The sequence below is a fragment of the Ceratotherium simum genome, chromosome 15 (assembly GCF_057802395.1).
Source record: "Ceratotherium simum simum isolate JZ-2026a chromosome 15, ASM5780239v1, whole genome shotgun sequence".
In the NCBI taxonomy this organism is placed as follows: Eukaryota; Metazoa; Chordata; class Mammalia; order Perissodactyla; family Rhinocerotidae; genus Ceratotherium; species Ceratotherium simum.
In genome coordinates this window covers 5,438,877-5,451,328 of record NC_141914.1, presented here as the reverse complement: position 1 = coordinate 5,451,328, position 12,452 = coordinate 5,438,877, and the positions used below count along the sequence as shown (strand labels likewise).

Sequence of the window (12,452 nt, the reverse complement as noted above, 5' to 3'; positions counted from 1 at the left end):
AGGGTGATGGAAATGTTCTTCATCTTGTTTAGGGGGGTGGTTTCACAGGTGTATACATTTGTTAAAACTCATCTATTTTACACTTAAACTGGATGCTTTTTTTTTTTTTTTTTGGTGAGAAAGTGTGCCCCTGAGCGAACACCTGTTGCCAATCTTTCTCTTTTTGCTTGAGGAAGAGTGGCCCTGAGCTAACATCTGTGCCAGCCTTCCTCTATTTTGTATGTGGGTCGTTGCCATGGCATGGCTGACAAGTGGTGTAGATCTGCACCCAAGATCCAAACCCACAAACCTGGCTGCTGAAGCAGAGCACGCCACTTAACTACTACACCACCGGGCCAGTCCCTAAACTGGATGCATTTTCTTACAGGTAAATTATATATCAAAAAGTTAATTTAAAAAGAAAAAAAAAAGCAAGCCCCCTACCAAAGCAAACAAAACAGAAAAGTAACACCAATAGCCAAAATTAAGGAAAACCGCTTTAACATTTTTAAAAAAACACTCTTCAGTGACCCACTTGTGACCCTGAAGTTTCCTGTGGTGCATTAAGTGTGTGTCTTTGTTCATACACAGTACGGTATAACTTTGCAATCACACCGAACATTACGCGTGACTGTTCAGTGTGTGCACTCAGCAGACTGGCAGGCATGGATGTGAACAGGCTGTGTTTCCAAATGACATAGCCTTTCTATTCATTCAAAATAGTTCGCCTCCTCATTTGGTAATATACCGGGAGGAAATTTTCAAGAAAACTATCAAAGCCAATTTCAACTAGTGTTGGAATAATGTGTTTTTCCCAAGAAATGTTTATTTGTTTGTTTGTTTAATTGTTAAGAGATGTGTGACTTGTATCCTCATGTTTCCCTATTTATGTTGGGTACCAGGAAGCTCATGGTCTAATCTGTGGTCTGCTTCTAGCAAAAATACAAGACCATACAACACGTTTCTTGGGTACTAATCTCATCCCTGGCTTCTTACTTTTTGCTCCTATGATTATTTTCCCTTCCTCCTGATTTCCTCACTTAATCAGTTTTTCAGCAACTTTTATGTATTTTTTTCAAATACACATTTTAATAGGTTACCTATATGTAAATGAATATAGATGATGCATATGTAACACTACTGTGAATCTCTGAGTTTTGTGTGTGTGTTAATAAATAATTACTAATAAAACTTCTCCTCTCTTCTCCAAGATTTAGTGTTTTATTTTTAAGAAAAGGTGGATGAACTCAAAGAGACAGAAAACATATTTGAGAGGAAAAAATAACTTTGTCATGGAACCCCACCCAACTGCTGTGCTATATAATGCAGGGTTAGAGACGTCCTGTGTCTGTCATACATGATTTATTTGGCCTCACTTGGCATATTTATGCCCGTGTCCTTCATTTTAGAAGTTTCTACATGGTCCCTAACATATTCCTTAACACAAAATGAAAAACACTGTGCCTGAATAAGGGTATATCAACTCAAAAAAATGCTAAATGCTCTATAAATCTTTTGGATCTTTTGATTCAAATGCAGAGTGAGCAATTCATTATATTAAAGAGAGGAAAAAAATAAACTAGGGGAAAATATTTTCACCAAGTGCAATAATTAAAGGGCTGATAACCATAATAGAAAGGAATGCATACAAATTTATGAGAAAAAATAACAGTAGCTCAATTGATAAATGGACAACACATATAAATAACTAAAAAATAAAATACCAAAGTAAACAAGTATATAAAAAATGTTTATGGTGTAATGTTGGTGACATTATAAATTATTGCAACGTTTTCAAAGCAATATAGTAATATATAAAGGAACCTAAACAAATGTCCATACCTTTTGACACACTTATCCTAATCCTGAGAATTTATCTTAAGGAAATAATTAAAAAGAAAGGAAAAAATATATATACCAATTTATTTATCATGTGTCACTACAATATTAAAAATTGAAATGAGGGGCTGGCCCAGTGGCGTAGTGGTTAAGTTCGCGTGTTCCACTTCGGCGGCCCGGGGTTCGCAGGTTCGGATCCCAGGCGCAGACCTACGCACCCCTTGTCAAGCCATGCTGTGGCAGCGTCCCATATAAAGCAGAGGAAGATGGGCACAGATGTTAGCCCAGGGCCAATCTTCCTCAGCAAAAAGAGGAGGATTGGCATCGGATGTTAGCTCATGGCTCATCTTCCTCACACACACACAAAAAAATTGAAATGATCTAGATATCCAATAACAGAACAGCTTAGCAACTTATGCTATGTTATGCAATCTTTAATTATCATAAGGACTGCATACCTGGGTAATTGTAAGTGAAAATCACAATAAAATTTCATTTACTATACAGTTATTTAAATGTGTTCAAACAAAGAGCATAAGGCAACATGGAAAAACAGACATTATTGATAGGTTAGGGAATTATGGATTTTGCTTTTTTTTAAAATACTTTATGAATATCTTCTAAAATTGTCATAACATGATTAGCACAGTGTTTTAAAACTGTCAATAGGAAAAGGAAGCCATTTCCTCCTAGGCTCCTTTCCCCCTCCCCACCCTTGTCCCTGGGGTGGACCTAACCCCGTGGCTCTGTCTTGGACCTCACCTGGGGAGCCAGGTGCTGCAGGTCCCAGGGTCCCATTAAGGGGCGTCCACAGAGCCAGAGAGCTCCAGGAGTGGACAGGCTGGGATGACTCAGTCAGCACTCTTGGCCCAGGTTTCCCAAATATTTGCAAAGAATGCCAAGCTCTTCGGAATGAGGCAAAGACAAACTGAGAGCAGTGAGCTTGAGAATGAGCTCCCTTTGTTGGTAACAGAAAAAAAGAGGCAAGATAAACTTCAAAATGGGAAGGGTACAAGAAAAAGCAGTCCAGACTCTGGACTGTCAGTTAAGACCCAGGAAAGAAAATCTAATTCCCCAAAGAAGCTACATGTGCTGCCGCAGCCAACAGGGCTGTAGGACACTGTGAGCACACAAAATAAATCAGAAGCGCAGAAAGCCGGCCCCACATCACATCAGGAAACCCAGCTCTGCAGTGCTCTGAGTCTCCCTTTTCCGCAATTTTCTTTTTAAGTCAGTCATCCTTCTGCTCCTATAGTCCCCATCCTTGCTCCTCAACTTCCAAGGCACCAAATAATTTCTTCTCTCCTTACCCAGCCCATTCAAACCCCACGCAGACAAGGATCTAACAGGCTCATTCAGAATAAGGGAAAAGGATGGATAGGCCTTAAAGTGGTTCTCTTCCCTGGGCGGTACTTGTATTTTGTCAGGAGATGTGGAAGCACCTTAACATTTTGCTGCCAGCTTCCCATCCTTAGTGTAATTGTCCAGGACATCCTGTCCACTAGGTCGCCCCCATCCCTCCACCTCACAGTAAGTATGTGATCCGGGCTGGACCAATATTCTCTGAACACAGTGCTTGTGGGCACATGACCAAGCAGAGTGTGCCAGCCCTTTGGTCCTCCCTGCCGCTGCTCTGCTAGGTATCACAGGGGACTGAGCCCCCCAGGTTCCTGCTCAACTGTCTCCGACTGGCTGCAGCCAATGGCAGACGCTGACAGGAGGTTGCAGGGCAGGAGGAAGGGGAAGCCAGTGGCCAGTTTCCAGCCATGTAAACCCGATTTGAGAATGAAGCCAACACAGAAGCACAAGGAGCCAGGAAACAGGGAGAGAAAAAGAATCTTGACACATTCTTTGAACTAGACCTGAATTCTAGACCTAAAGTTAGCATTATCATATATTTTGTGTCCCAAATCAGGACACTTTTGAGAGTAAAAGAGGCTGCTAGTAATACTGAAGTCAGGACAGCAGCACAAATTATGACTGGCCTAGGCTACTAGAACATACAGTCACCCTGCCTAAAACCACCTGGCCTTTGGACTGTAGAATTAATGAAGCCACTAAATTCTCTTCAATCTTTGACCTAATTTGAGTTGGGTCTCTATCACTAAACTAACAGATTCCTGACCAGTGCAGGAGGTAAAGGCTTAAATCAATAGGATTCTTTCCAAGTGGCAGGATTTCACGGTAGGTAGGGGAGCGTCAGTGTCACCTGACCTGGCCTCCACACCACGCACGTGGAGGCTGCACATTGATGGTACAGCCATTCCAGGAACATTATGTGGAATCTTACTTGCTATACCCCCAAGTGTGCTGAAAAAAGTGCAAAGAAAATTAAAATTACCAAGGGATACATATACTTCACCCTCAGGCTAAATGTGGCTCTTGGATGACTTTTTTTCTCACATTTAAAGTGGCCTTTACTTAAGGTTTATTTTCACCTGAATATAAATTTCAGGACATAGAGTAGGGCAACCACATGTTGTAATTCTTCCGGTGTCCAGCCCCTATCCAGGGACAGCACTACGACACCACGGAGACACTCACCTCTGAGATCTGCTTTTCTTTTGATCTTCCCTGTACTTTTTTCCATTATCCTGTAAGGTCTCAATTATACTGCAGATGAAATCGGCTCCCAGCTTGCCTAGGAATCCAACAGTCATTTACAAGCTTTCTTCAAACAAACACATGTTCTTTAGGACGCGGTGAGGAGGGTTTGCCACAGCTCGCGTTTGTGAGTCCCTTAGTTCAGTGCACTCACGGGAGCTGCCTGGTTCACAGCAAAACAGACACAGCAATTCAGAGACTCTGCCTCCCCAGTCCAGGGGGGTGCTCCCCACCCCAGTGGAGGTCATTTTTTATTTAGGAAGCCATTCATAATTCAAGTGTTTGAAATTCCATGAGCATTTAGATCTTTTAAAAGCCACAAGGGGTGATTGTGATGACCTTTTCATTTTTTGAGTCTCAGTGTCATTTCATCAATAAAAGGGCAGATATAGCAAGAACTGGAAAGAAATATCCAGAGCCTTTACTAACCAGCCAGGTCCTCACTGCTCATTTCTCATAGAGACAATTCCTATGGTCACAGAACATGCTTTTATAATTTTTTAACAGAAAAAAATATCCCTTTCCAGGTTAAATTGGTGCAAAATTCTTACTTGGAAATAAAACTATAAGTGTACACAAATTTAAAATATTCACAGATCAAAAGTATGATACAAGCAAATCCCTGCAGTGTTCATTTTGTTCTGGAAGGTAAATTTTCCTCCTCATGTCCTTTTTAGTAAATTGTCAAAGAATTGGTTTTAGGTTCTACATTTTTATCAAAGTTTGTCACATGGACTTCATGATATAAGGAGCAATGATAATCTTCAGTTATCTTGAATGCTGGGTGGAATTCTTCACCTCATTCAGGTAAGAATCTATTGAATAATAGAAAAACTACCAAATCCATTATCCCTAATGATAATAAACAACAGTTCTTACGTGATTCTTAACCTTGAGTGAAATATGTTGAGGGAGAATTTCTGGGACGACTGGGTAATAAAGGAAGGAAATAGGAAAAGCGAGACTCACACGTGTTGAATAAAAAGAGGACCACAAAGGCAACAGTTTTATGTCTGGAAGCTTGGGTTTTCTTGGTCACTTTCAGAGACTACGGTTTCCTTGGTGATTAGAGATGGCTCCAGCAGCCTAAAGCGCTCATTTAGGGCTGGCAAAGACCTGAGCATGTTATACATCCTGACACGCAGCCTCAGTGGGATCATCGATGGCATAGACTTCACTCTCCCAGTGGGTGACGACAGTGACTTCAACACTTTGGAAGCTTCACTCTGGAAGATTTTTGTTCTGACCGTGTAGAGGATAAAAATTTGCAATCCCTGGCAGATAGAATGAAAGTTTAATGTTAGGTGAGTGTCGACATAGAGAATCAGGGAAAAGATTGTATTTCACCCTGCCACCCACCCTTCTCATCATGCACGACAACTCCCCAACTTGAGTTCACCAGACAGCAGTTGCTGTGTACCTTTTTGTCTAAGAGAGTTGAGGCAAGGTTCTTCTCATATATAAAGTAATACAGGTAAGTAGTAGAGTCAGAAGACCTGAGTTCAGGTCCCGGTGTGTCACATGTTGATTGTGTAACTGAGAGGCTTTTTTTCCTCCTGACGACAACCAATTCTGACACCAACTGGATGTCCTACAATTCAATTCTGACACTAATTGCCCAGAGTTAGTGTCAGACTCCACAGGTGAAGGGCTCGGTCCCACAAGACTGCCCTCACTTCAGATTGCAGTCACAAATATTGAGTCCCCAGGTGACCCACACTTCTGTCTGACCTGGCTACAAAGTCAGGGTTTCCCACAACACACCTCCTCCCTTCAGGTCTGATAATTTCCTAGAACAAACTCACAGAACTCAGGAAAGAGCTTTACTTACTCTTATCTGTTTATTATAAAGAATACAACTCAGGAACAGCCAAATGGAAGAAGTCACAGGACGAGATAACAGGGAAGAAGACGGGGCTTCCACGCCTCTCCAGGTGTGTCACTCTCCCAGCACCTCCATATGTTCACCAACCTGGAAACTCTCCAAACCCCTTCATTTAAGGGTTTTTATAGAGGTTTCATTACACAAGCATGATCGATCAAATCATTGGCCATTGGTGACTGACTCAATCTCCAGCCCCTCTCTCCTTCCTGGAGGTTGGGGGTGGGGCTGGAAGTTTCAAGCTTCTAATCAAGGCTCGGTCTTCCTGGCTACCATCCACCATCCTGAAGCTATCTAGGGGCCCCAGCCAGCAGTCATTCATTAGCATACAAAGGACACTCTCATCACTCCAGAGATTCCAAGGATTTTAGGAGCTGTGTGCCAGGAACTGAGGACAAAGACCAAATATTTACTTTTTAGTATACCACAGTGTACTCTTTTCCTGACATCTCTTATCTTCAATTTCCTAAAGGGGCAGATTGACTACAGGTTACCTAATTCTTCTTCCAGTTCGAACACTCTATGACTCTACATTTCTTGGAGTTTCAGTAACATAACTAGAAATTTGGTGCATTTAAAGACAAAAAAAAATTTTTTTAAGGACTTCTATTCATTGCTTCTCTGTACTTTACATAGGAAGACCAGATGTGCATGAGGAATTAACCCACAAAAGACTGAGTACTATTTTCTATATATTTTTAACATAAAAAATACCAATTATTGAAGTCCTATTAGTATCGGATACTTGCTTTTCATTTAATCTTCATCACTTAATCCTTCTCATTTAATCCTAACATCAACCCTATAAAATAAGCCTCACTATCCCCATGTTACAGATGAAGAAACTAGACCTCAGATACACCAAGTAATTTGCCTAAGATTACCTAACGAGTAATCAGTAGAGTCTGGAGTTGAACCCAAATTTTTGGCTCCAAAACTGCTCTATCCAATATACTACACTACCTTTTACTTGTAACTGTAATACAAAGATATTGTAAAGTGTATTATAGCATCTAAGAGGCCCCTGTTAATTCCTCATTAATATCCTTTGTGGTGATGAGTAAATGAGCAAGCCATTTGGTTTAAAACTAGTTTGGCCTGATCTTGTTTTTCCAGAAAGGCCTAAAGTGGCCTCTTGAGCATACATTGTACATCTGCTTTAAACATTTACAATGTCCCAAAGCCAAAAATGGTGCCCTTAAAGATAGGAATGTTGCCCGCCCCCATATCAGCATTCCTTTAAAGATAAGCATTTCTTCCCAGAAACTAAGGTTTAATTACTGACCTGCTTTAACTCATCTCATGACCACCGACCTGCTGACCACTGACCTGCTGTGCTAGCAAAGCATCTTGTGACAGTAGTAAAAGAGATGTTTCTGTCATGTGTGATGTATGCTCTTTGTTCCAAGACAGTATATAACCACTCTGTACGCCCGGCTTCTTCAGAGAGTTTCCTTCCTTGGTGGAAAAGTTCTCCAAGGCCATAGTCCTCAAACTGACTCATAATAAACTCACTCCAATTTTTATTTATAGATTGATTATGGATTATTTGCATCAATAGTGGAAATAACAGATTAAATAACATCTGTAGTTGAGTTGATAGTATTATGCCAATGTTCATTTCTTGATTTTGACAATATACTAGGGTTGTACAAGATATTATCATTGGCAAAAGCTGGGCAAAGAGTACATGGGAACTCTGTGCTATTTTTGCAGTTTCTTGTATTAAACTATTTCAAAATAAAAAGTTATTCAAAAAAATAAATATCCATGGATGCCTCCTAGATTGGCATCTATAGGGCCTGAATCCCTGTAAGGATTTATTTCTAGAATCATCTGCTATGAATACTGTTATAGGAGACTTCTGGTGCTGTGGTAAGATAACCCAAAGACTCTGAGAGTTGGACCAATAAAATCAATACATATTGGCAAGAGATAGACTAGTTCTCTGGCCAAAAGCAGGAAGACTAATTTGATTGTTACCCAACAGGTGGTCTCTAATCTATCTGAAGAAGGCCTTGATGACACAAAGAAGTGTGCAGGAGCACATGGGTTTCAGAAGGACAAAAGTGGTCATTGGCCATCCTGATTGTTCAAGGGAGAGAAATTTATTTTGGAGACATGAGAAACCTGGTCTCTAGAGAAGCTGGTTTTTCCAGAATTTAAATTCTAAGGCGAAGACAAGACAGGATAGAATTTCTGGTTGTACAATAATTAGGAAAAGACCTAGACCATGGTGAATCCGTAATGACACCATATTGTGGGACTCTGTCTGAGTGGACTCCCAATATTTCTGTGCTCCCTAAAATCCCAAAGATGTTATTTGAAAAGACAAAATGTATGGGTCAAACTAATTCTCACTAGCATAAAGATGAAACTGTGCCTTTAAGTAACATCTGTAGCACTTAGTAAACGTTTATTGGAATTATAGCATTCTGAATCTAGAATGAGCCTTACATGTGAACTAATCTAGTTGTTCCTACACTTTAGTGTACATAAAAATCACCTGGGGCCCTCGTTCAAAGTGAAGATTCCCAGCTCTTACCTCATAGGTCCTGATTGAGTGGGTAAGGCGTGAGGCCCAAGAATCAGCATCTTAACACACTATGTGAATTCTGATGTAGGCAATATTCAGACCCACTTTGAAAAACACTGTGCCAATTTTAACACCCCGTCTCCATTTCATATTTTGTATAGCTCACTCAGAGAAGCTGTGTGACTGTCCTAAAACCATATGAATCATTAATGGGAAAGTTGGAAGATGCCTAAGTCTCCTGACTTTTAGTCCAGTGCCGTTGCCACAGGACCACCCTCAATTTTACCATAGAGTGTTAACATTTTGTAATGTGCCTCTCTTAGGCATGCAGGAGAGAATATCCTTGACTATACCTTCTTTTAGATACTTTTCTAAATTCCTGGTCACTCCAGGCAACATGCTTATGGGTTGATTGGCAATCCCAGACTAAGCTTACCCTATTTATTGCCCTTCTGGGGAGTTTCCATTGGGTGTTGACAATGGTGAAAATCTGCCTTATATCCATTCAAATTTGGTGGCAGGTACACATTCACTGTTTAGGGGAGTTGTTCTCAAAAGGCACTGGAGAAGACTACCTGGGATAGAGGGTGAGATGCTTACAAACATTAAACGTGGTGGGAGCAATTCAGACAGCCAAGCAGCTCCCCACACTGCACTATCAGACTCCTCATCATTTGTAGTCAAGTCAAATTTACCTAATGCGCTTCCCAAAGATTTCCATTTTGTATCAAAGACTTCCCTCCTCAACAATATTTGACCAGAGCCAGAAACCACCAACATGAAACCAACTTTACACAGTAGTTACTACTCTCAGCAACTTGACACAATCATCAAACACTGTAATTTCTTCATGAAATATTAGAGAAGTATAGCCCACCCTGTCATCAAACAAGACATTATCCACTGTGAAAGACACACACAAGCATGTTCCTTGCACTAGAGGACTGATAATCTAGTCGAGGAGGTGAGACTTATATGCATAAAAAGTTAATTTTTGAGTACAAAAAGAAAAGGGACAAATGAACTTACAAAACTACAATAATTCTTTTTTATTTGATAATAAATTATATTTATTTATTTAATTTATAGTTAAATTAATAAAGCTGGAATTAAAGCCATAATTTCAAGGGATGAAAGCCTATAAGTAAATAATCTATGTGGATTGTACCAGTGTCAGTTTCCCGGGTTTGATAATGTACTATAGTTATATAAGGTGTTATCATTGCAAGAGCTGGGTGAAGGATACATAAGAACTCTCTGTACTATTTTCCCACCTTCTTGTGAGCCTAAAATTATTTCAAAAAAAAATTTTAATGGATAATATAAGAATGGGAAGAAGTAAAAAGCAGAAGAAGAAGAAGAAGAATTTTGACCTTTTCTCAGAATTTGTTCCACAATGTGAAATCTCAGTAAGTCTATAGAATTTCAATGAAAAAAGATTATTTCCAAGAATTAAATGCCAAGCTATTTTGTGGTTCATGTGTCATGGTACCTAAAGAAAAATTATCACCTGGGAAAGTCCTCATTAATATTTACTAACTATTCAGTAAACAATTACTCAAAAATATACTACCATTAATGAGAAATTCATTAAAATCAAAAATCAAAATAACAGGCCATCTTAATATAAAAGGACTGGCAAAAGCATTGAAACAACTTAAGTATAGGAAAATGCAGTTAATACAATTATCAAACATAATCCAAGTATTATAAATATTTCTTTCTTTTTTTTTTTTTTTTTGGTGAGGGAGATCAGCCCTGAGCTAACATCCGTGCTAATCCTCCTCTTTTTGCTGAGGAAGACGCGCTCTGAGCTAAAATCTATTGCCATTCCTCCTCCTTTTTTTTTTTCCTTTGCCAAAGCCCCAGTAGATAGTTGTATGTCATAGTTGCACATCCTTCTAGTTGCTGTATGTGGGATGCGGCCTCAGCATGGTGGGAGAAGTGGTGCGTCGGCGCGTGCCCAGGATCCTAACCCGGGCCGCCAGCAGTGAAGCGTGCGCATTTAACCGCTAAGCCATGGGGCCGGCCCCTATAAATATTTCTTGAAAGAAAATATGCAGACAGTATAATTTGACAACAATAATTGCATGATAAATTTGAAATTGTACCAACAAAACCAGGAGGCAGGAAGCAGCTAAACTGCATTAAATATTATTACCTTAAAAAGGGAGGAATCAGTCCATATTATTTTACTGTAGAAATTGAAAACTGTATCTTATAAATTGTAGTAATGTTTAATACACAAAAATAATACATAGAATGAAAATGTTCTAATAATTAAAGAAGGTCAAGTAAAAGAAAACATCGTTTATATAGTACAATACAAAAAACTAAGGAAGAAATCACAGACACACGTGAAAAAAGAAAATAAGATGACAGAACAAGACCAAACATATTAGTTTTGATAGCTAACATTTAGCTAAACAGCTAAGAGTTTAACTTTTTTAATAAAATGGAAAAAAATGAGAAAATAATTTTTAAAATCTAAATATATGGGGTCTAAAAAGTCAAAAAGTGACACAGAAAGCTTAAAGATAAAAGAACTAGCATAAATAGATAAGATAAAACAAAAACAAATTAGAAGTTGCTACATTAATATATGGAAAATCAGATGTCAAGATAAAATGGCACTGAGAGGGACTTGTTATATTGATGAAAGGTATAATGCATCAGAAATATACAACATCCATGAATTTCCAGGAACATGATAATACAGCATTAAATTGCATAAAGGCAAACAGTTAAACGTTGCAAGAAAAACTGGTAAAAAAATAAGTGTAAAAGAGAATTTTACATGCCATTCTTAGTCTTTGATGGACAAGCTAAAGGTAAATAAGATCTTATAAAACATAATTTGAAACCTAAATATATCACCTTTAAAAAGGAAATATGTGACATATGAAAATATTGTCAGAAGGTAATCCCAATAAATATCAAATTGGAAATTTTTAAAAGTATTAACAGTCTATGTGGAACGCTAGGAATTATCCGTTTGCTTTCAGAGTTGGAGGTCTGGAGCTGAAGGAGCGAGCTTTCAGTAAGGAGCTCCTTTCCTTGCCTCATGCAGATGGTTCAGAGATCACATTTGTTCACACAAATGATCCTGGTGTGGTATGGGTACTTTAAGACAAGGGTACTTTCATTACAGTCATGCACCACATAACGTTTCGGTCAACGACAGACTGCGTATACCACGGTGGTCCTGGAAGATTAGTATCATATAGCCTAGGTGTGTAGTAGGCTATACCACCTAGGTTTGTATAAGGACACTATGATGTTCGCACAATGACAAATTCACCTAACGATGCTTTTCTCAGAAGCTATCCCACTCCTTAAGTGAGGCATGACTATATATTAAAATATAATTCACTCTGCCAACCCAGAAAAGATAAGACTCTATAAACAGAGGGAAAAGTTCTTGTAATATTTTTCATCAGAGTAAAAGGCAATGTTCACTATGGAAGAAGGCTACAGAGTAAGGAGCATGGAGAGAAATTCTGATTTCAAGATAAGTCTTTCAAAAATGCATCCTTGTTTTATCTGAAAGTTTTGACATTCCCTATACATAATACACAAATACAAACATATGAAAACAAAAATCTGGGGCCG

At 39.0% G+C, this 12,452-nt stretch overlaps 1 protein-coding gene across 2 annotated transcripts in view; it reads right to left on the bottom strand.

The window, feature by feature from the left end:
* Positions 1-2,625: 2,625 nt before the first annotated feature.
* The window catches only part of ADGRG7 (adhesion G protein-coupled receptor G7), a 63,922-nt gene continuing 54,095 nt past the window's right edge, over positions 2,626-12,452 (bottom strand). The window contains exons 1-2 of one of the 2 annotated variants that reach the window (XR_015554376.1): positions 6,254-6,443; positions 5,633-5,696 (exon numbers count right to left, since the gene is read on the bottom strand). Coding sequence is in view for 1 of the 2 variants with exons in the window: in XM_004439975.3 (XP_004440032.1) it covers positions 5,430-5,696 (267 nt within the window). In the remaining variant the exon portion in view is untranslated. Of the gene's footprint in view, positions 5,697-6,253; positions 6,444-12,452 lie in introns of those variants that run through there. The other variant, XM_004439975.3, reaches the window with a different exon arrangement.